We start from the raw sequence: 23,980 nt of genomic DNA, 5'->3' as shown, positions 1-23,980 counted from the left end.
TGCTATAATTGGAGGGTGGGCACGTTATTAATACATTCACACCTGGCCATATGAAAGTTTGAAGTGTATATGTAGAGACGCCAGAGCATTGATCTAAATTTCCTTTTAAATAGCTCTTGCCTCAGCCAAGAGCAGCAGTTTTGCAGATATTTTGGTGGTGCCCAGAATGTCCAGAGCTTGCAGCCCTCCCCCATTCAAACTCCCTACCACCACCTCTGGGAGGGAGTTTCAGAGCAGGAGAGGTGAGGAGTGGGACTCCAGGGGAGCTAGGCTCTGGGATGGAGTCTGGGTGCTGATTGTGGCTTGGAGTGGGGGGGTGGAGGTCCTGGGTGCAGGCTTGGGAGTGAGTTTGGGGTCTGGACAGAGGGGTCGGGGGAGAGGGTGCCGGCTCTGGCGGAGCTGTGGGACATGCTGGACAGTGCACAAGGCAGCAGGGGCTGCAGGGCTTGCAGGGGACAGGGAGTGCAGGCTGGTGGCAAATTTTGGTGGAGCCTGGCCCCAGGCCAGGACGCTGGGGCATCATGGATCCATGTAACTCATCACTTATGGCCTCAGCATAAATCCATAAAGCCATGGTTTACTCTCCGCTTTTGTATGGGATAATTATGTTATCAATGTGATTAAAAAAAACCAACAGAATAGCTATGCCAGTACACAGGGCCATCCCTGGAGATGAGTGGGGCCCAGGACATATCAGCCACAGCTGGCTTGGGGACCCCACTCTGCATTAGCAGTTGGGCCAGAAATGACAGATTCATCTTCCAGAAATGACCGCACTGGCCAATCACACCGGCTGTCGGGGGCTCCCCAACACATGGGGGCCAGAGCAGTCACCCCGATACACCGTATCCAAGGGACGGCTCCGATGGTACAACTCACAGGATGGCTGTAGTTATACCAGCATAAAGGTGCTGTCACATCAGGACAACTCTGCTTATCTTATCCACGTGTCCCACCCAAGACACCCTCTCATGCCCCCAGGATCTGAGCTCTTCAGTCATCTAGTGTCTCTCACCCTTCTGACAGGGTGAATACCTAGACTGTGAATTCCCCAAGCAAGTCAGACTGCTAATGAGAGCTTGCATCTGTACTTTGCTTTATTCTTGGAGGCAATAAACACTTGTTTCCCACAGTTGTACACTATGACACAGCTCTTTCTAAGCAAGCCCATTTAGTCTTGAGGTGAAAGCATTACAGAGAAAACATATCATAAACAATACAAAGCTATGTATATGCTAATAAACTTACCAGAGATCTCCTCCAATTCCAGCAAAGGCTTTGGCAGGTCGTCTTTCAAACTCCACATAGGAGTTTTTCCTGTGGCTACAAGTTCATAACAGAAAAATACACATATGCACAGGTTTGCCTTTCCTGTACATAGCGCAAATCTTTGATCTTCAGAACCTGTGAATAACTAATCAGTCAGAGCGCGTCTACACTGCACCCATAGCTCAAAATAAGCTATGCAATTTGAGCTTGTTTTGAGTCAATTTTGAAAGAGCTTATTTTGAAATCTGGCACTGTCTACGCAGCACTTATTTTGAAATAAAGTGCTATTCTGAAACATTCCTTACTCCTTGTGGAATAAGGCTTACAAGGACGTCGGAATAGCGGGCCTGTTATATTTTAAAATAACAGGTGTGCTCAAAACACGTGGAATAGCTATTTCAGGATATCTCCAGTATACCAAAATAGTGCTGAAGTGTAAACATAACCTCAGATAATGACTCTCTTTCCTCAGGGACTAGCTTGAAAGGGTAAGTCTGGAAGTGGGAATTTTCATTCACCTCCTTCTAAGTGATTCCTGGGAAACCAACCTAACTTTGTTTGTCCAACTTTGTTGCCTTCTTGTCTGACACATTGTTTAAAATAGTCCTTGGACGCTCATAACACTTCTCAGAGTTTATACTGGCCATGTCTGCCTCCCAGAGAAGTTGCATACAATTCCACATCCAGATATAAATGGTATGATACAATGGATTTCAAATCTATTGTAATTCAATAAGATCCCTCAAAGAGATATCAGTCACAGCTGCCTTAAGCTGATATAGCTTATTCCTCTTCCCATCTGGGGATAGTTATACTGATATAAAAACGCCTTTATGCCAGTAAAACTTTGTCCATGCTGGGGGTGTATACCACTTTAACTATACTGGCATGGCTTAGAGAAGCTCTTTGTTTATAGACACAAACTACTGCCCTGAAGGAACGTAAAGGGGAAGTAGCAATGAAAATATTAATACATTAAACCAGCCCCAACAGGAACACAGCATTTGCAGAAGCCGGGTTGTGTAACTGCACATCCTTACGAGGCATCACTTCACTTAGGTTCACTCATCTATACATCAGTTATTTTTAACATTTTTAATATTAAAGTGCAGAAGGAAAAAAACCCACCATCAGCGAATGTAGCACTTCCCCAACATTAATCCATCTGTAACACCGACAGGTGGAACTGAACCTGGGACCTCTGGAGCTTAGAGTATGAGCCTCTCTACAGCTTGAGGTAAAAGCAAGCTGGCTCTCAGCTAAGGCTGGAGAGTAAATGCATTATTTCTCTCTCTCCCTGTAAGTGGTCTGAGTGCCACTACATGAGCCAGTGAATCACACCCAGTAGGTATGTGGGTTACATATTGTCACACCACACTTGGTAATTGGGCAACTCCATTTTGCATACAGAAACATTGACACAGGGAAGTAAAGTGATTTATCCAAGACCACAGAGTTGGATTTGGTGCTAGAGCTGAATATAGCCATGCCAGGTTCCTGGGCTCAGAGGACCTCACCTGTCTCTCACAAGAGGATGCATGCATACACTGAAGTGATGTCATTGCATCTCCCACTGATTGCTGTAAAAATACACTCGATTCTTGTAATTTACTACCAGGCATTTGTTTTTCCTTTGTCACACACTGCATTTCAAAAGGCGGAGCATTTAGGCTTTAGGAGTCTGCAATCAGTGACCAGTAACAGCTCTAGACACATTGATGCAAATCCCCAAATACTGATGATGCCTTAGGCCATGTCTCTATTAACAGCTGTGCCGCTGTAGCACATATGCTTCCCACTTTGACAGAAGGGTTTTTTTAATCACTGTCGTATATCCACCTCTCCAAGAAGTGATTGCTAGGTTGTTAAAGGATTTTATTCCCTGTCAACTTAGTTGCATGTCTACAGTGGGATTTAGGTTGACTTAATGACGTCACACACAGCTTTGAATAACACAGCCAAATCTACCTCCGTTGTAGGTGTAACCCTGGCCTCAGTGAAGAATTTCCCCTGTTGATAGATAATTTGCTGAATACAATGCAAGTCAAATGCCTACATACTCATGAAGTTCTGGGGCCTTCTCACTACCCAGGAATTCATGGTCCAGATTTTCAAAAATGACCAATGCTTTTGGGTTCCCAACTCAAAATACTTTGAAAAGCTGTGATTTTTCAGAGGGCACATCCTTGGCACTTACTATAAACAGGCCTGATTATTCAGGGTCTCAAAATGGACACCAAAAGAACAAAAGAATTGTGTCACCCAAAATCATGATTTCACTTTGGCCACACTTCATGAGTACAAGCTAACAGCTTGTTTGTTTGTTTGTCAGGCTCGTAAATTAAGGAAAAATTAGGGAAAGTACCAGAGAACAGCAATCTCTCTGTACCACAGAAGATAGGAGCCAAAAGCCAGCTGTGGATTAACCTGGGATTCTTCTCTCTTTTCAGGCCAAACTGAAAAAGCACATCCAGAACCCGAGTGCTTCAGAACTAGTGCATTTCCTGTTTGGGCCACTAGAACTGGTAACCCTTTAAATACAATTCTTACTCTTACCCAAGTGCCTGTATATAAAGCAGCACCAGTAGAGCATGAGAGACAGACAGAAAGGCAGATGCATCAGTGTTAGGGGTGAAAGTGCAAGGTAAAAGCAGCACAGGGAGCATGGAACCAGATTGTGCATTAGCGATTGCCATTGTAGCAATGCCAGTCGTGGGCAGGTAGCTCCCCATATTATCCCAAAATATTACCAGGTGCAGATGTAATCCACTATTTGATGCATGTTGTGTGCTCCTCTCTGTGCCTGATCCACAATCTAGGGTAGCTCCTATACCATAGAGGCTTGTGGTCCACATCCATGGCTCAGTCCCTGATCATGGGGAAGATGGCAGCCACTGCAGAAAGCCAGAGATGTGGAGTACCTAGTCAAGCACCTCACTTGCTAGATTAGGAAAGCATTGAAACCCCTTTTCCTCAGAGACATTCACCTCCTGCCTCTATTTTTACCTTATGCACTTGCAGGGAGCATACAGGGAATCAGACTGCTGTGCCAAAATGCACAAAGAATTCACAACCAAACCTGGAAACAGCATAACATTCATCTGGGTTTGGGTTTAATTACAAACTTGGTCTTGGCTCATCAAACTATTCACTAGGGTTGTGAGCCTTTTCAGACTCAGGGCCTTCAGTAGTGAGAAGAAAATCTGTTTCCAACATGGAGCGGCTCTGGGGTGCAATTTCAAGCAAATATCACTCAGTGTTTGAAACACCCTGCAAGATTCTCAATTTCAACAAGAAGCCCAGAGGATTTGATTTTCAGTTTGAGATTGTGGCATTGGTTCATGGGGTGAAAGTTTGTAACCGGCATTGTGTATGTGTGTGACCTAGATTATCCAGAGCTGTGGAGGCCCTGAACTTGCAAGGTCGATCCTCAGCCCGCTTCTCTCTAAAGACACCACAGAGTTCCTGAAAGGACACCTGACACCGAAAGAGATGACGCTTTGGGAGACCCTGGGAGAGACGTGGACCAGATCCAGGTGAGAGTTAGGCTGAGGCAAAGGGCCGCCAATCAGCAGCTGTCCAAGTTCTAAGAACAATTCAATGTAGTGTTTCACTTCTATGGCCTGTTCAGAGGGGTTGAGTGTGAAAGTGGGATTTTGTACAATTGGTTGAAAAACTAGAGGCCTGATTAACTGTTGCCCTGTACCTGGGTGGCTATTTACACAATGTCACCAGGAGCAGGGCAGTGGGGACTTGGGTCCTAGAAAGTATCATTTGAGTATCTCACTTTGCCTCCGTTTTTCCCTCCCATGTTCTAAGAGCGGAATGGCCTAGAGAGTTTGTTGTTCCTCCCTACATCCCAAAGTTCCGCAACGGGTGGGAGCCGCCCCAGGAAATCTTCCGCGGAGCCCCATGGGAAATAGACATTGGACATTTACAAGAAGAGGTAGGTCTCACGCATTGAGTCATTTTTCTTTTCTAACCCAGGACTCAGCCAGCAGGCCAGATCCTCTTCTGAAGCCTGTAGAGCTGCGCCCAGTCTACACCAGCTACAGATCTGGTCCTGTATTTCAAAGCTGACCTCAGGGACAAATGCCAGGTTCACAGCTGGATCCTTGCTGTTTGTCAGCAGAGTCAAGCTAGGCACCCCATTACTGTTTTGAAATGCTACTGAATTCAGTGGAGTTACAGCTGGTGGAGCAGAGAATCAGATGCAGAGTGTCAGTGGCTCGGTTGGGTTAGCACCCGAGTTCCCAGCTCTCTGTTGCCAGTATTAAATCTCAGGGCTGTGTCTAGACTGGCCACCTTTTCCGGAAAAGCAGCCGCTTTTGTGGAAAAACTTGCCAGCTGTCTACACTGGCCGCTTGAATTTCTGCAAAAGCACTGACGATCTCATGTAAGATTGTCAGTGCTTTTGCGGTAATACTATGCTGCTCCCGTTCGGGCAAAAGTCTTTTTCCGAAAAACTTTTGCACAAAAGGGCCAGTGTAGACAGCAGAGATTTCTTTTCCGCCAAAAAGCCCTGATCGCGAAAATGGCGATCGGGGCTTTTTTGCGGAAATGCACATCTAGATTGGCCACGGACGCTTTTCCGCAAAAAGTGCTTTTGCGGAAAAGCGTCCTGCCAATCTAGATGCGCTTTTCCGAAAATGCTTTTAACGGAAAATTTTTCCATTAAAAGCATTTCCAGAAAATCATGCCAGTGTAGACGTAGCCCTGGGGTATGTCTACACTGCAAAACCACACTCCCAACCCCAAAACTTGCCTCAGTGAGACTCATAGACCAGCTCTGCAGATTCAGACTCATGCTCTGGCACTAACTAAAGCAGAGAAGATGTTCCCACTTGGGCTCAGAAATCCCTCTCCCCCTTGTGGAGTTTCAAAACCCAAGCAGGGACAGCTGCATGGCTAATTGTATGGCTCTAGTGCAAGCCCAAGTATGTACACTTGGGATCCAAGACCCACTGCACTGGGTGTTTTTTCAGTGCAGGCTAGGGATGTAAAATCCCATTTAATTGGTTTAACCGATTAAAGGGGGCATGGGCGGGGAGGCTGAAGCAGCTCCCCTGCCACAGGCAGAGGCTGCTCCTGCCTGTGAGGCACCCGGGACTGGATTCTGGAGCAGCCTCTGCCTGCAGGGCACCCAAGCCTTCCGTGGACAGGGGCTGCTTCAGACAGCCAAAGCAGCCTCTGTCCATGGTGGGCACCTTCTACGGGGCTGAAGCAGCCCCCTGCCTATGGTGGGTGAGGAGCTGCTCCAGCCCCCACTGGTTAACAGTTAACTTTTCACATTCCTGGTGCAGACTTACCCATAGTGTATTCACTGTGCAGAGAAGAGGCCAGCCATAGTGCAGTCTGTTGGCTTGGCTGATTGCTCTCACCCTGTAACTCTCTTAACAACTTATTCTTGGTTCATCCTGAAAGTAACAGACTCTGGCTAGAGAACATTGGATTGCCTGTCTACCATTAGTCTGGCAATCGTATCCTGGAGCTGTCAGTAGCAGAGAGATTTTAATCCATTTACCGTCTATAGAACCCTGGTTTCTGCAGCTGTACCCAAAGAATCAAACCATACTTCACGGCCAATACAGATAGTCCCCAATTTACAAACGAGTTACGTTCTTACATACTTACGAACGAGTTACCAAACACTTGGTCATAACTCGATCTGTTCGTAAGTCGCACCCCATTCATTTAAATGTGACCGTGCTGATCGTAAGTGCAGATTGCGTTCGTAACTCAGGGACCGGCTGTAATGCGCTTAATGGGAGGTTGGTCATAAGTCGATGTGTTCGTAACTCGGCGACCACCTGAAGAGCCATCAGGTGCTTCCCAAATATACAAAATGGTAGTTGACCTAATTGTGCTACAATGGAGTTTGTGATGGAATCTAAAACACAGGAAATAGGTCGATCAAGAGCTGGATTCATTCTTACTAATCTGAATAAATTACAGAATCTCAAAATATATTCATGGATTTTTAAGGCCAGAAGGGATTGCTCTGATAAGCTAGTGTGACCAGTGTAACACAGGCCTTAGTATTTCACCCAGGGGAAGGAATTATTCACCCTGCGAAGTAAGCGAACCACAAACAAGTAAAGTAACTAGTGTTTCATCTACTACAGCATTTCTTTTTGAAAAACATCCAAACTTGATTTGAAGACTCTGGGCAATGATAAATCTATAACTGCCACCTTCCTGTATCTGATGCAGATTTACTCTCTCAGTAACACTCTGACTCCATTTTACCTTTCCAGCTCTCATCGGCCAATGGATATCCGTATCGTAATTCATCGCTGAAACGTGACCAGACTCCTGATCAAACACAAGCAGTGGATGCCTTTAAACAAGGTGTTACTCAGCATGTAAATAGGTAATCTACCAGTGCCTAGCAAAATGAAGCCTTCGAGCATTATCTCAATAAAAGAAATAAATACTAAGATACTTGTCCCCCACTTTTGACATCTATTTGTTATAATTAAGTCATGCTAGTTGTCTACATCCACAGATGTCAAAACACCAAATTATTATTCATGCACATACTGCCTGCTTCAAAAGCATTTTAATCAGCATGTATGTGCGGAAAGAGGTTACACCCAATTTGTATTTCATCTTTTTAGCGGAAGAATTAGCAGATGATTTTGTCAGTCAATAGGCTTTTATTTCAAACCATAATGCTGACATTAAGATGATGGTGGAGGTTTTCTTTCCTCCTATATTAGCCTGTGTTTGGGATATTCTGTTGCAATCTTTCTTTAAGAAGAACAGTTGTATGGTTAGAGATGCTAGTTTGCTCTTTTATATTCAGGCTATGTCTACACTGCACTACTCTTCCAAAAAAAAGAGGCGGAAAAAGCTACGCAAATTGTGGTTCGCAATTTGTGTAGCTTTTTCCAGAAGAGGCTTTTTCAACAGTTGGCCCATCTACACTGGGCCAAATGTCGGGGAAAAAACCCTTTTTCAGAACATTTCTTTTTCTTCGTAAAACGAGGTTTACAGGGATGCTGAAAAAACGCATCTGCTCTTCTGAAAAAAAATGTGGGAAGAGCAGATGCGTTTCCTGGACGCGGCAGAGGTATCCCAGAAAAACTCCGTAGTGTAGACATACCCACCCCCATTCACTCTTGTATTATGCATTTAGAGGAAAACACTTGTAAGAAGAGAGTACATGCTATGATCTACAGCCAGTCAAGATTTTTCTACTGAGATTTTTGTTGTTGAACTATGCAATGAATTCATGAAATGTTTTGTTTGAACTGGGAATTTTCATTTTGCTTTTTGGCAAACCAAAACAAAATTGTTTCAGATTTCCCCGTTTCATCAGCAACCTGAAACTTTCCCCCAAAATATTCTAAATGAAATGTTTTTGTTTAAAAAAATTCAACCAGGTCTATATAACAGCTAGGTATTATTATTATTATCACAAAATCTTATTCTAGTACAGGGCTACACAACACTCAGCCTGTTTGTTTGCAGCCCGCGGTGCGGTTTGGGTTTACGCGGGGCTCAACACATGGCTTATGGGTGGGAGCCAAAACAAAAAAAATTGTCAATATAATAGTCTTCTGTTGATATGTGTTTTAGTAGTTACATTCCTGGACTGTCATTGCTCATTAAAAGGGCTGTCATATGGATGGAAATCGGGTCAATATTGCATTTTATTGATATCAGCAGAACTGACCTAAATGGGGTCTGCGTGTTGTGTAGTCTTGCCTTAATCTTTATATTCATGCCCGTTAGTGTGAAAAAAGCTATTTGCACGTATATGCAACCATACTTAAGCTGCAGTCCTCGGCATGTGCTGTGAGTATCACTGTGGCCCTCGGGGCTTCCAAAGTTGAATAGCCCTGGTCTAGTATTTGTTTTACATATAGTACAAACTGTGATTTTAAAAAACTGTTGGTCATGGAGATGAGGATGGGCCAACACCAGAACTCCAAGGCTGAACCCCCCCAGATACAAGCTCTGGAAAAGCTCAGAGCTAAATCTGATGTAACTTCAGGATTCAGAATTTTTTTCTAGCCAGCCAAAGCAGAAAGTTTGTACTATCCAATTTCCCCTCCTCCCACGTCCCCTCTCAGATCCATGCACAGGAATCTGGGGAAGTTTAGATGCCATCAACTATGTTAGCTAGTTCCAATTAATCAGTATATCAGAATATCAGTATAGCTACCTTGCTCAGGAATGTGAGAAATCCACATGCCTAAGCAACGCAGTTATACCTACCTACCTACCCCCCACCCACACACACACCCCATCTCTTGTGGAGGTGGATTAACTATGCCAACGGGAGAAACTCTCCTGTCAGCATAAGAGCGTTTTCTCTTAAGCACCATCGTGGTGCAGTTGCACTCCAGAGTGCAAGGCACGCCCATTCCCAAGAAAAGAATGTAGCCTGCTTTGGGGCATGAAGAATTTTTTCTTACAGACATGTAGTTCTTTTATCAGTAAATTCCAAGCGGACTTTACTGTCCTTATGTTTCTCTTGCTTTACCAGCTTATCCACCTTTCAGATAGGATTATATTTAGCAGCATTCATAGGCACATAGTTAAGCACATGCTTCCAGAACACATTACAAGCACATTCTAGTTAAGCACATGCTTAAGTGCTTCCCTGAATCAGGGCCAGGGCTATGCTAGAAAAATTTTGCTGGTGTCACCTTCCTAGTGTAAACACAGCTTGTTCTGGGGAGGAAAAAAACCACATTTTATACCAATACCCTGAGCAAAATAAGCTATACAGACAAAAGCACTAGGACTTTTGCTAGTGTCAAACGTGCATGTGCACACACCATCCCCAAAGCAAAAGTTCTAGTGTGGCTGGTCTTAGTTAATGGGGGGGGCCAAAGGTTCCTCCACACTTAAAACTTCTCAAGTCCCAGCCAGGGCCGCATTATGACTTTTGTGGGCCCTAGGCACTTTTGCCTTTATGGGCCCCTTCCTCAATAAAAAGAAATATATATATTAAAAAATAATTTTTATATAACTTTAAATACTTCAACTTTTTTTTTTCTGTTTTAGGCAAAATTTAATAGATTTTCGTGGGCCCTAAAAGTTTCATTTTTTTCTGATGTGAGAAAAAAATTAAAACATTTTCTTCGACCCTAAAAGTTCATTTTTTTTCTTCTGATTTTAAAAGAAATTAAAACATTATCGTGGGCCCTAGGCACTGTGCCTAATGGATAAGTTGGCCTTGGTCCCAGCCCTTCCCTTGGTGACTCACTTTGCTTCTGGCATGCTACAAACATACAATTCAAACATTCCTCCCTCTCCCTGCCTGGAGGGAAACTGCTAGAAAAGGTAACCACTCCCTTTCCTGTCTAGTATATTTAGGCTGCCAGGGAGCTGATCCCCAACCCCAGCGAATGCTACAGACTTGCTACTGACATTCGGTACAAGGCTATAATTATTATGACAATTTATTGCCTGGCCCAAGCCAGGAAGACTAGAGGCAACATCTCACAGCAGACCTCATAGCTGGCTCTCTGTAGGCTACTGCTCACCTAAAATGGAGCATCTATTAATGTATATTTAAGAGACAATTGTTTGCACTTGACATAGACCTTGCAGTTACTGCTTTTTGGGGTGGGGGCAGAAGAGAGGGCTGAGACATCTTAGAACAATAAAACAACAATAAAAGACACCGAGGATGTTTCCAAAAGAATAAGCTGGTTATGAGCCAATCAAAAGTTAGGATCATCAGCGTAGTTCCACAGGAAGAGAATTTGGCCTGCTCATTTTACATTCGCGATCGGACTGAAAGCCCCCAGCTATCTGTACTGCATAGCTACACAGAGCTGAAGATCCATAGAGAAAACATCTTCCTGGTTCTAATTTACACGTGGTAGCTTCCCACCCCCTTTCCCCAGGTAAGGAGCCTGCTTCTTTCTTGAGAAGTCATTCTCCCCTGTGAGAGTGGTAGCGTTTTATACACATTCACACATCTACCACCAGTGTAGGAAGGCATAAGAAAATCAGGCCCATTAAGTCTACACAGATTTATGGCATGAACAACCAACATGCTCTGGTTGGCTGGCACTGTAACTTTGTTCCAGTACAGTAAATTAGAGGGTTTTCTGTGTCTCAGTGTTTCCTTAGGCTTTGTCTACACAACATAGCCTTTAGTGACACAGCCGTGTCACTAGAAGTCAGGCAGCGTAGCTGCTGCTTGTCAGCTCTTTTGCTGATAAAATACTTCTGCCCCCAATAGGTGGCGTTTGCATTGTCAGCAGGAGAGTGCTCTCCCCAGCAATGCACTGTTCACACTGGCACCTGCTGTGGCAACATTTTGTCTCTTGGGGGAGGCCTGGTTCAATTGCCAGTGTCAACGTAGCCTTAGTCCTCACCTCAACACAGAAGCTGCTAAATCAGGGGTGGGAAACCGCAGTCTCAGGGGCCTGGATCTGGCCCTCACGGCTCAGCACTGGGGAGCCCGCGCTGGCACTTCAGCCCCCCTGCCACCTACCTGCAGGGCTGGAGCACACAAAGTCTACTAAGCTGAGCCCCCCTAGGCTCTGGTGTGCCAGGGGGATGTGGGGAGTGTCCATTACCCCTCTCAGTCAGGGGCTTCTTACTTTGCTTCTCACTTGTGTGTGGCCCCCGACTGATTTTTCTGTGGGTCTGTGACCTCCAACCCAAAAAAGGTTCCCCACCCCTGTGTTAATGGGGAGTAAAGCTGTCTTTTGGTATGAGTCTGCTTACATCAACCTCACAGCTATGCACCAGTCAGTGGTTGCCAAGCCTGCACTTCACAGTTGTGCAGGACTTTTTACTGCAATGTGATCAAAACCTGTTCACTTCCTAGTCACAAGACAATGGGATTTTCTAGAGCTGTTGCCCTATTAACAATCTGCAGTCTCTTTAACTGCATGCTAACATATTTACTACACATGCCAGTTCATCCAGCACTGCCTTTATTGCCGTGGCTGTCAGAAGAGTCGTGCTTATAACCTCATTTTGTCTCTTGAAGGAATTTTGAAGCACAAGGGATGGCCCAGCCGAAGAAATATGCCAAAATTCGCTATGATTTCACTGCTCGAAATGCCAATGAACTCTCAGTGCTCAAGGATGAAGTCCTGGAGGTAAATTAATAAACTCGGGAGCAAATCTGTATAGTCCCTACTTTCTGAGAGGGGAAGAAGCTGCACTAAGAGACTGAAAAGTCCCAAAGAGTTTTCCTCTGGAAGTTCTGAATGACAACATGAAATTTCATTTGGATAATTAAGCTCTAAATCTGAGTTAGAGAAAGAAACCTGGTACAGGTTGAACCTATCTAGTCCAGCAACATCCATGGTCCGGCATGATTTAGTTAACTGGATGTCCACTTATCATGGGTTGGCCAAGTTTCCCATGGTCCCATAAAGTTTGTTTATAGCCACTAGTCCTGGTTCTCAGTGTTCTGTGCTGTTATTTAGCTCTAATTAACCACCAAATGTTTTCTAAGAGCCCAGTAAGCAGTAGAAGTGTTGGTAATGCTTCTAGACAATGTTGACCTCCCATGATTCAGCAAATTCTCTGGTTTGGCACCAATCAGGTCCTGAGGGTGCTGGACTAGAGAGGTTCTACCTGTACTTTTAAAGTATCTTAGTACATGGGCTTAGCTGAGCTTTGAGAACACAAAAATGGCAGCAAAGAAAAGCAGATCATATAATTATAATACAATTTTTGACAACATACAGAGCCCAATTTCCAAGCATAGGGCTCAGTCTTGCAACACTGAGCATTCTGGCCTGAATGCAGCAAAGCACTTAAACCCATGGGCTATGTCTACACTCGTAACTTCTTGCGCCAGAAATATGCAAATGAGGCTAAGCGTGGAATATCGCCGAGCCTCATTTGCATACCAAATGAGCCGCCATTTTGCAGAAGAGGCTCTTGCATCAGAAGGAGCTGTCTACACTGCCCCTTCTTGCGCAACAAAAACCCTCTTGCGCAATGCCGTTCTTCCTGAAAAGTAATTGGCGTAATGGCAATTGCTTTTTTTAAAATGCAAAAGCAATGAAGTGTTTCTGGACACCATGATCACCCTCATCAACTAAAGCCCTAAAAAAGCACCATGGGAATTAAGCAGGAGTTAAGAGTTCCTAAGAACACGAGATACATTTTTCCTTCAAATTGCTGTCCAAGAAGGCCACTATCATGATTGTTTTATCAATCCTTTTCAGGGATGCTTATTAATGTTGCATTTGAATGTAAAGTTCCATGAATCTGTTGCCATTTTGTTGGTTGTATTGCAAAGCTACCATAGTACTGGGTGTACCTTTTCCACTGCAAACCCATGGGAAGAGGTGAGATTTTTGTTACCTTGTACATGTCATGAATGCTTGATGGTCTCAATAGATGATTTACATTTTTCCCCTTAAAGGTGTTGGAAGATAATAAGCAATGGTGGAAGCTGCTAAACCGGAGTGGGCAGGCTGGTTATGTCCCATATAACATCCTGGATGTGGTGACACAGGAAGATTATGAACAGTTCTATAATCAGGTGATGTTTGATTGGCAACTAGATGCAGTGCCTAATCAGCCTCTGTTAATAGCCATCTTTAGTAGGCATTTAAAAAAGGGGAGGGTGACTCCTACAGACCTTTTAAGACAGTGTTTCTCAACCAGTGGTTCGAGTACCCTTAGGGGTACACGAGAGATATCTGGGGGATACCTCAACACAACTGAAATTTGGAGAAAACTGAATTTTTGTTTTAAGTTTTACAGTGCTTTATTATCTTTGTACTTTTTACACCCAAAAGTGTCATCACCCACCTAACCACGATTAAGTTGTTTCAACAAATGTGTTGCAACGGTAAAATGTGTGTGTGTGTATAAACTGTAGGTACTGGGGGTACTTATAATTTTTTTAAAGGAGTACTTTATAAAAAAAAGTTGAGAAACACTGTTTTAAGACACCCTTTCCCTAACCTCGTAGATTTTCATGAGCTGTGCTGTCCTTACAATTAAATATTATTAGGGAATTACCGGTAATGTCCTACTTAGACATCTCACAACTGGTGTAGTCATAAAGTAGTGCTCCACAATGAAGACTCAATTATGCTTTCAGAGAAAAATCAGAGACCTCTGAAAACTGTTTCTGGGCATTTGGAGGAGATACAGCTCAACTCCCTGTTGCTAGAGGATTAAGTTTTATAGCCTGACAGAGGATTTTTCTCTTTATGTACAATCATGTAACGTCTTTTGTTTTCATATATGAGCCCTACCCCACCAGGAAAAAGCCATACTTACTTACCAAAAGCCTGAGTCATTATTGCTCTGCACTATGTTGACATTGTCTCCTGAGCAATGTGGAAGTAAAAAGCTGCCAACTCTGACGTGGTAACATTTCACAACCACTTTGCACTAGTTGAAACGCCTGTTCAAGGTGCAGGGAAATAAAGAGCCAGGCCTTTCATTTTGCAGCTAAGCCAGATAGCCCCTTTCTCTAACTTGCCATTTTGCACACCTCTAGCCTTTCATTCAAGGATCTCAAAGTAACATGGAGACATTAATGCTAGCCCTTAAACATAATGACACATGACAAAACAGGCACAAAGTCCGAAATTCTCAAAAGGCTTAGGTACCTAACTCTCATTGAAATCAGTGGGAATTAAGTGCCATTAAGGAGCTGGGTCAAAATGGTTAAGGGTCTGATTTTATGGGTGCTAACCCCCTGCAGCTCCGATTGGTTTGACCTGGAGTTGTGGGTACTCAGCACTTCTTGCAGTTCTGCTGAAGAGGTCAGTCTCCACGTCAGTAACTGATCTGGGAATAGCATCTACCTTTCCCACTTCCTAGTCCTATGGCCTAGCCATCAGGGTACATCATCCTCTGTCAAAACATCCTTATGGTCAGCTGTTTTCTTGTCTGTTATTACTCATTATCTTTTAAGTTGTATACAGTGGTAATACCTAGACAGCAACCATGTCAGGGCTCCATTTTTTCTAAGCACTGTATAAATATTTAGCAAAATGACAATCCCTGTCCCAAAGAGCTTACAAATTTGAACAAGTGGGTGACACAAACAAATAGGTCAGAGTTGACAGGAATGGGATTACAAAGATACCAGGAGACATGCAATTTTTAGCCAAATACTCACAAATTGCCATTGACCTCACCCATTTAATCCCACTTCTTACAAGTGGATGGGAGTAGAATTTCACATGCTTTCGAACTTTAAGTGTAATAATTTTTTCTATGATAATTTCGGCCAAGCCATTGAGAACTTCATGTACCGATGAAAGGCTCTTCCCAAACTAAGTTTAAAGTATGAATTATTTATCTAAAATTGGAGTGGAAAGTGACCTACAGATAGGTAGGCAGAAAATAAATTCAGTACTGTCTGCCCCAAGCATTCTAAAACCACAGTCTTTGAAGCTTGACCTATGGAGTGATGAAGTAGGCTGGAGCGGAATGAGATTGACTTAAAAACTGTGAACTATTAAAGACCTTTTCTTTGCTACATGGCTTCTGAGCCTTAGGGAGCGCTCATGTCACATACACAGGATTTTCTATAAAGTTATAAGGACAGGAGACTAAACTTTTGTTTTAAAAAATTTATATTCTCACAAAATAATTTAACAGCTAACATGGGATTTCTTATTGCAAAGTTCATGAAAAAATCATGGGAATATTTTTTAACAAGTTCTGTGGGCAAGTTATTAAGCAATGAAATTTGGGTTATACAAGCCAGCAGTCAATGTTCCCTCTTTTTCCATATGTGAGTGGAATACATTTTGTTATGTGCACCAAGGCATGTGCAGATGAGCACCCCACCACAAAAAACCTGCTGCTAGCTGTGGGCACTCTGCTAACCAGCTGGGCAGCATTTGAATCTCTCATGGGTGGCCGTCCAAGTTTATTTTAACCAGAAGTACAAAGGAGACATGAGTCCGAGAGGTATTGACCCTACTCACAGACTTCCTGCTAGCTATGCTGGTGATAAATGGGGAAGTGAAATGTTAGCCGGGAGTTCTTCTCATGATGCCAAAGAACGTAGGGAACACTGCCAACAGTACATAATCACATTTAAGTTGGCATGATTTGGAAACACAATGTTGAGGTCTTTGTACAACCTGAGAAAACAGATGACAACAGCATGTGAACATTCATGCCTCTGCTTATGAAAAATCTTTCATTCAATTTCACTGGATGGTGTAAAACACAGAAATAAATGGAAGCTGGTCAAGTACATGTCACATAATTAAACATTGATTTCAACAGAACTAGACCATCTTACAGAACAGATGAAGACTTGGCCCAATGTGCTCTGATCTACTATTGTTGTGGGGTGGGAGGGGCAAATATTTAATAAATCTGAAAAATATTTTCCTTAACATCTTTTTTGGTGTATTGTTTATTTTAACCAGAAGTACAAAGGAGACATGAGCCCGAGAGGTATTGGCCCTACCAGCCCTACTCACAGACTTCCTGCTAGCTATGCTGGTGATAAATGGGGAAGTGAAATGTTAGCCGGGAGTTCTTCTCATGATGCCAAAGAACGTAGGTGCATAGTATCATGGTCCTTACCATTCACTGCAACTCCAGCAATGTAATATTGTTTCACAATATACGCTCCAAAGAAGTTGGCACTTCAGTTCTGGAACTTAGATTTAAACTGAGAATTTCCACCAATGTGTTCTTTCCTTTGTTTGCATTGGGATTTCTTCTTCTTTACTTACTTTTAGAAAAACATTTGTTTACTTGTTTTCTTAATCACTGTGTATACCTGCCTAAATCTATGCACCTAAATCTATGAAGTACCCAAACCAACATATGCACAGACAAGGGGCAAGATCTTCCCCCCACACAGACATGCACACACTCAGGCTTCTTTATGCCATATAAAAGTGCCAGTGAAGCACACAGGTAAGAGCTGTGGTTCTAGCCAAGGGAGGATTCCCCAGTGCAGTCACCATGGAAGACAGCCAGGAAGCTGTTTTTCAAGACTTCCTGTGCAAACCCTGTTCTAGGATGCATGCCAGGGCTGGGCCCACAAGAATCACAATGAGGTAGGGCCACAGCACTGTTGAGATTCTGAACTATACTGTGCCCCATAGAGCAGCCCTGGGAAGGCTGCTACAAGTTACACAGGCCTGCCCAGGACTGTCCAAATGACATTCTGGGCCCCACAGCAGCCCAGAAATGGGAATTCACAGAGGTGGGAATGGGAATTCACAGAGGTGGCTTAAACCCACCTTACCCTCTGGGCTGCAAGGTGTGTGCTGTACCAGTCTCACTTCACTTGTGTTTAGATGTCTACTATGTGTTCATTCAGGCATCTACTATATGTTGCAGCAACCATATTTGCCCCCCCCCCATTTTTTTTTGCTTCTGTCTTTTACATATTTGCTGCTGTACAAAACCTGAAGTACTCAGCATACCCAAAGCATTCTGTGTGCAGCTATTACAAAATAAACACCCACTTGTCTTTGTTAATTGTCATATTTACAATGTTATCACTTTAAAAACATGCTGGACTTCGGTCTCCAAAAGGAATTACCCAGCCATTTGAATAGGCTGTTGCCTGCTACAGTTTTAGAAGAACCCTAGCAATATCTCCTTTGAGGGGTAACCAGGCAGCAGCTGGGTGCTTGCTTTCCAGTACAGGCAGAGAGATGTGCTAGTGCTGTTCAAGCTAGTGTGCTGAAATAGCAACGTGGTCACTGTGGCATAGGCTATGGCTCAGGTAGCTAATGATGTTGACAATATGCCACGAAAAGTCTGTGAAGGGAAATGATAACACACTGGCTTGTGAAAAAGGTAACCTAGCTCTCTCAAAGAAGCCAGTGCTGGCTGCTTGAAGGACAGGAATGGCCAGTTCCCACTTTTCAGGAGTTTTCCTTTTCTCCCTACTGTAATTCTAGTCTACACAACCAACTTCCTTGTTTCTGCAGCCTGTGAGAAAATAAACCCTCCTGGCCCCAACTCCCAGGGAACCAGCATGTAACCTGCAGCGCCGGGGGGGAGGGGGTATGGACAGGAGCTGGTAACTAGAACCGGTAAGCAGGTGAGGCTTACCAGTTAAACAGTTAACCTTTTAAATCCCTACTAGAAATCCCACCACAAGAATTCATTTAAATGAAAACAGAATACACAACCATTCAACTATTGCTACCACGTACAAAAATAAAGATCTCTCAGGTATTTGTTAGAGATACGTGGAGGGTTTTACTATATGTCCATGTGTCATTACTATCTAGTCCTAATATTGTAGCTGGGAGCTACATACCACAATGCCATCTCTGCTGTCTCCAGTCTCTCAGGATCACCAGCGACTTTCCAAGATTATCCAGTTAGCCTTGCTGGAGTTGCTTTACAACGGCTCTTGCATTGCAGGACTCATGGCAGCATGAACACAATACCAGTCCCCACCCACTCACTCATCTTAGGAGCAAGTAACCCCAGCACTGATCCTCAGCTAGCTTTTTGAAAACTGAAACCAGCCTAAAACTTACCCACAAGCATGTTCATTAAAGTTAATCATATAATTAAACTTCCCTGGTATTCTGTTGAGTATGTATTGTTATAGAGTTTATAGAACCGCAGAGCCAAATTCTGCCTTTACTTGTACCTCATTGATTTCCACTGGTCGTAACTTAGAACATAATTTCACTCCCTGATTTCTTTGTCATCTGAAAGTGTGCTCTGTTTCCAGAACTTATCCATCATATGGATGAGGTGAACGATGAGTTGCTGAAGAAGATCACAAATAGTAAAGTTCATCCCCCACAAAGAAACTTTAAAGTGGAGAAGACTCAGCAAGTTCTTGTGCCTCTGACATTTGAGTCAAGTGCTGAAGAGGTCAAAGCATGGCTGGAAGCAAATGCTTTTAGCAAAGGGTAAATCTGCTAACCTGCTATGTGAGATGCTGAGCTTTCATTGAAAAGGGGGAGCAGGGAGGTTTTTGACATTTGTCTTGGATTACAGGGTATTATATTTAATTTATAAAACTTGTAAGCAAGTGACATTTCTACCCTGCTCCTAATTTGCGATGTGAACAGGTAACTGGTTACCCAGTAATCATTACCGTTAATGGGTGATGCTTAACAGGTAATGGCCAATGGACTGACTGTAGCCTCGCATGGAGAGAGTGAGGAGGGGCAGAAGCAACAGTGGTGTGGAGGGGGGCTGCCCACGGTTGGGTCAGAAACAGACAGGCTTGAGCAGCTCCTGCCAGTGATGGGCTGCTCCAGCCCGACCGCGGGGGGCACTGCAGCCCCATGGGCCAGAACAGCAGCCCCAACCCGCCCGTTTAATCAGTTAACTGGTTAAACTTAACTTAGCATTAATTGCTTAGGCACTTCTTGAAAATCTCACTATACCTTAGCTATCTCTTTAGGCACCTAAGCACCTTGAAAAATCTGGCCTTAAGTGACTTGCTCTGGTGATTGCCTCTACAGTCTTGAACTGGATTCCAGCACTAGGCTGTAATTCCTAAACACCTCTTACCTAGGGATTATAATTAAGTATGTAACTAAATATGGTCTGCTAACTTTTCAGAATATTATTAAATATATGTGGAGGCAAAGCCTAATCTCAAATGTTTTTTGCTCCATTGAGTGGAAAGTGCCCTAGTAAGACAAACCATCACTGACTTCTTACTCCATTTTTCTCCTTTGGAACCTATCACATGCTTTTCGTTACTTGTGTTTTTTCTAGGACTGTGGACCATCTTGGGATACTTACAGGGGCCCAGATTTTCTCTCTGAATAAGGAGGAATTGAAGAAAGTGTGTAATGAAGGAGCCAGGGTATACAGTAAAATCACAGTGCAAAAATCTCTCCTGGAGGTAAGTTTTCCTCACAAAGCACTATTAGTATGGAACCCAGTGTCGCAAAAAGACTAGTAAGAACTATTAAACAAGCATTTTAAGAGTGGTTTTAATCAACCAAGGTAAAAGGTGTGCTGGGCACTCATTTAGCATAAACACAGTAGAAATCTTGTGAAGACTACATGAAAGAAACACTGGACCAGATCCTCAGCTAGTACAAATCAACATACTCTAATGAAAGAATCTGGACTGTTAATTTATACTCTCTCTCCTTGAAATTAGTTCTACTTTGAAAGCATTCTGTATCAAGCATTCTGTATCACTGATTTAAGTTAGGCTATAAGCCATTTTTTGAGGTTCAAACTCTTACATTTTGTTCCCTTTTCAGAAAAGCAGAGGGGAGTCGGAGCTTCAAGGAATTATGAAACGCCGCCAAGAGAGGAGTGATTCTGCTATTTAAAGTTCTATCTACTTTTTTCTCAACTATCAGTCATAGTAGTGCAAAAAAAGAAAAAAGAAGAAAAAAAGGGAACAGCAGCAATGATCCCCGATCAAAATGAGAGAAACTACAGAGACCATCTCCTAGCAGTGTAATTGCCATCAAACTGACAATTCCTTGAGCACTGTTGATAAGGAGGATACTCATTCGCTTATGTTGGGAGAGAAGTTTTAGTATTGCATGAAATATTTTTATATCTATCTATATATTTTATACAGAAATCTTGTGTATACAGTCCAGAGTATGAGCAGGATCTGAATTCATGGGATTCTAAGTGTATGAAGCCAGGCTGGATTCAAGTTTAAAAAAAGCCCCAAAACCTGAACTTCATAATATATTGCTATATGATATCCATTGACTTGATAAAGATCCAAAAAGACTGTTAGAAATAATGCTCCAAAGGACTGCTTGAATGCTTAGCATTTCTGTACCATAAGGACTAGAGCTTTCTCCCCCGTTTTTTTCTTCTTGTCTGTGACAAAGAAACAGCAACAATATCCTGAGTTTCCCTGTTCATGGAGACTTAAGCAGACCATTTCTTCCTTCTCTTCTACCCCATGCTCCTCCCAGCCCTTAAATATTTTAAAACAAAGGCCCAGGTCTGTCAGTACCTGAAGATGACAATATATAGCATATAACAGATTTTAGGATTGGGTCACCCTGTTTAAACATTCATACAATGCTACTTTAAATTGCAGGGAGTATTTTAATTAAACACTAAAGAGCAGTAATACCTTGAAATTATTTAGATTTGCCAATTGGGAAGTAATGCTTAGTCACATTTTCCCATACAAGGACTACTAGTGGATGGGGACCAGTGCAACTATGCAGCAGTTTTACGTGGCATTGATCCCAAATGTCAAACTATAGAGTACCGTCAAACCCAAGACTTCAACAAATCAGACGATAAACCCATACAACTTACTCCCAGTCTGAAATGCAAACACACACACAATCTACACATGCAATACTATGCCCTGCTTTAATAATATAACTGTGTTGCAGTATATGACACAAGTAGTGAATATTTAGGAACATAAATGGAAGATGGGATGGCCATTTCACACACAATAAAATCTTTGCAAAAAGTCTGAAAAATTACTTAAATACATTTGTTATGTTACTTTGTTTTTCCTAGCACTGACAGTGTTCAAGATTATGTATATGGATCGGTAAAGAAAAGATCCCTGCCCAAAGTAACATACAATCAAGTAGTTGTGCCGTGATAATTTATAACACATTTTAAATAAACAGAACAAGCATAAGCTGTATTTTCGGGGTTTTGGCATGTATAATGAAATCGACAAGTCTGAAGTCCACAAGACATACATCATTTCTTGACTTTTTCACCAGCCTTAGAGTGGAAAAGGCAAAAACAAAAATAAATACAGGTACTGCTCATTGTCTGAGATGATAGTAATAACATTGGAGTTACTTTGATCTGCACTCTCCTTTATCCATGTTAGCTTTGGTTAATGTTAATGGAAATTCTGACCTTGAATTTGCAAAGACCTACACTTGTGTTTAGTTTACACACTATGAATTTACACACTTTCACTTCAGTGGGAATACTCACAGTGCATTAAGTTAAGCAAACGCATAAACCTTTGCAGGAATGGGACCCAAGCTTGTTTGTTTAATTAAATACTTTTTGGTATGATTCATCATACTGAACTGTATGCACCTGTAAATGGAGGAGTAGGTGGGAAAGGTGGTTTCTATATTAAAGAACACCGGTGCATTCTTTGTTTTTACTAAAATGTTTATAATGGATGATTTCAAAAAAGCAAAGCCTTAGACAAGGCCATCTTTAGCACTAGTAGAGCTAAAAATCAAAGCAATAATTAGGGAAATCGTCAGTGCAGAGAAGGCACTAGACTGTGAGATATGTTCCTCCCACATCAGACTTTTCTTGCCAAGGTAGCTGGAACCTGAAAAGGGTACAGGGAGGAATGAAGGAGATCATACTTCTGGAGAGCCATCAAGCTTTTGACTGGAGTAGAATGAAAGCAAGCATTAATACTAGGAAATAAGGATGTACAAGGATAGCGGGTTAAATTAATTTTTAAAAAACCACAATAAAAATAAACCAAAAGGCAAGCTAAGAAGCATAACACACCATTTTTGTCTTTATGTATAAAGAAAAAAATATCAGTCACATTTACAGCTATTTGGATTTATATTAGCTGTCCATTCAACAGTTCTGAGAAGAATTGTTGCCAATCTTAGAGCACCTATTTAAAATATATGCTTTACTAAACCTCATCTTAGGTTTAGTTTACATATGAATGAGCTATGCATCTGACATATTTGTATTGTCTGCAGATAAAACTATAATGTACATGAATGTAACTGAACTAAGGATAAAATGATATAACCATGCACTGTTTATGATTTATTAAAATAGTTAAGTTATAACTACAACTTTTTCTTGGTTTTAAGTGGAGATAAGCAAAAACAAGAAAATTAGGGAGAAGAATACGACTGTTTTTTTCAAATGTTTTGTTGCAGTAAGCCTTTCAATGTACAAGAATAGATTTGGTAACCTGTTTCTTCTTGTTTCTCAGCAAGAAATATTCAAAAGTGAGACCACTACAGCATAAAAATCATTCAAAACTAGAAATGGGGCAAAACCTAGTCTGAAAGAGCCCAATTCTGGGAAAATTAGGATGTGGATCCAAACTTTGCAATTAGATACTTCGAGTTGAGGAATATTTTTTGCCTCTGGAAGAGGCAATTTGGAGAATTCAGTTGCATTTGCAAGTGCAGATCTTTCCTATGCAGCATTTCATAGATGCACACTGACATCAATGATGCCCAAACCTAGAGGAACATGGCAGCCAATGATCATATTCCTGTACTAAACCTGCAGATCTTGACAAGGAAGCTGTGATCAATGAGGAGCGTGAAATTCCTACCAATATTCATAAAATTTGAAAATCTGAAAACACTAATGATTCTTTCACCGATATTCTTCTGTCTTGGACAAGGACTTGGTGGTTTATGCAGTGGCATATTCGAATACATCAGGCAGATTATGGGAAATCATTGTCACATCTCTCACATACAAGGCATTACAAACTAAAAGCAGGGGAAAGAATGATCACAATATCTAAGAGAGGAACCACAGCCAATAAGTTCTGCCTGTTCAATATTTTCTGCCAGTCAATAGGATGTGGAACATTACCAACACCCTTTTCTATTAAACTATTCATAGGGGTATGTTGCTACAGCTTCTTTAATGTCTTGGGCTAGTAGATACAGCCTGAATTTTACTTCACAGGTATTAAATAAATGTATACTGTCCACGTATATCAGATCAAAGGCAACCCTACACCTGCCTTCTTGTTCAATATTCAGCCTGTTCCAGCATGCCAATGGGGGAAAAAAAATATAGCAACTACATCTGTCTGTGTCATAGAGATGCTCCAAACCCACACAGGCAGACAGAAAAA

The 23,980-nt window shown here is 42.3% G+C and overlaps 1 protein-coding gene across 4 annotated transcripts in view; it reads left to right on the top strand.

The window, feature by feature from the left end:
• Window positions 1-22,949, top strand: part of EPS8L2 (EPS8 signaling adaptor L2) — a 114,574-nt gene extending 91,625 nt beyond the window's left edge. For 3 of the 4 annotated variants that reach the window (XM_006124878.5, XM_006124875.5, XM_006124877.5), the window contains 10 exons: window positions 3,720-3,794; window positions 4,657-4,805; window positions 5,089-5,215; window positions 7,527-7,642; window positions 12,239-12,350; window positions 13,634-13,753; window positions 16,623-16,755; window positions 18,911-19,094; window positions 19,915-20,044; window positions 20,415-22,949. In XM_006124878.5, the coding sequence (XP_006124940.3) occupies window positions 3,720-3,794; window positions 4,657-4,805; window positions 5,089-5,215; window positions 7,527-7,642; window positions 12,239-12,350; window positions 13,634-13,753; window positions 16,623-16,755; window positions 18,911-19,094; window positions 19,915-20,044; window positions 20,415-20,486 (1,218 nt within the window). In that variant the 3' untranslated portion in view covers window positions 20,487-22,949. Of the gene's footprint in view, window positions 1-3,719; window positions 3,795-4,656; window positions 4,806-5,088; window positions 5,216-7,526; window positions 7,643-12,238; window positions 12,351-13,633; window positions 13,754-16,124; window positions 16,540-16,622; window positions 16,756-18,910; window positions 19,095-19,914; window positions 20,045-20,414 lie in introns of those variants that run through there. The other variant, XM_089778694.1, reaches the window with a different exon arrangement.
• The last annotated feature ends 1,031 nt before the right edge of the window (window positions 22,950-23,980 follow it).

This window comes from Pelodiscus sinensis, chromosome 5 (assembly GCF_052426305.1).
Source record: "Pelodiscus sinensis isolate ZL-2025 chromosome 5, ASM5242630v1, whole genome shotgun sequence".
NCBI classification, from domain to species: Eukaryota; Metazoa; Chordata; order Testudines; family Trionychidae; genus Pelodiscus; species Pelodiscus sinensis.
The sequence above is the reverse complement of the archived record's forward strand: the minus strand, read 5'-3'. Positions and strand labels throughout refer to the sequence as shown.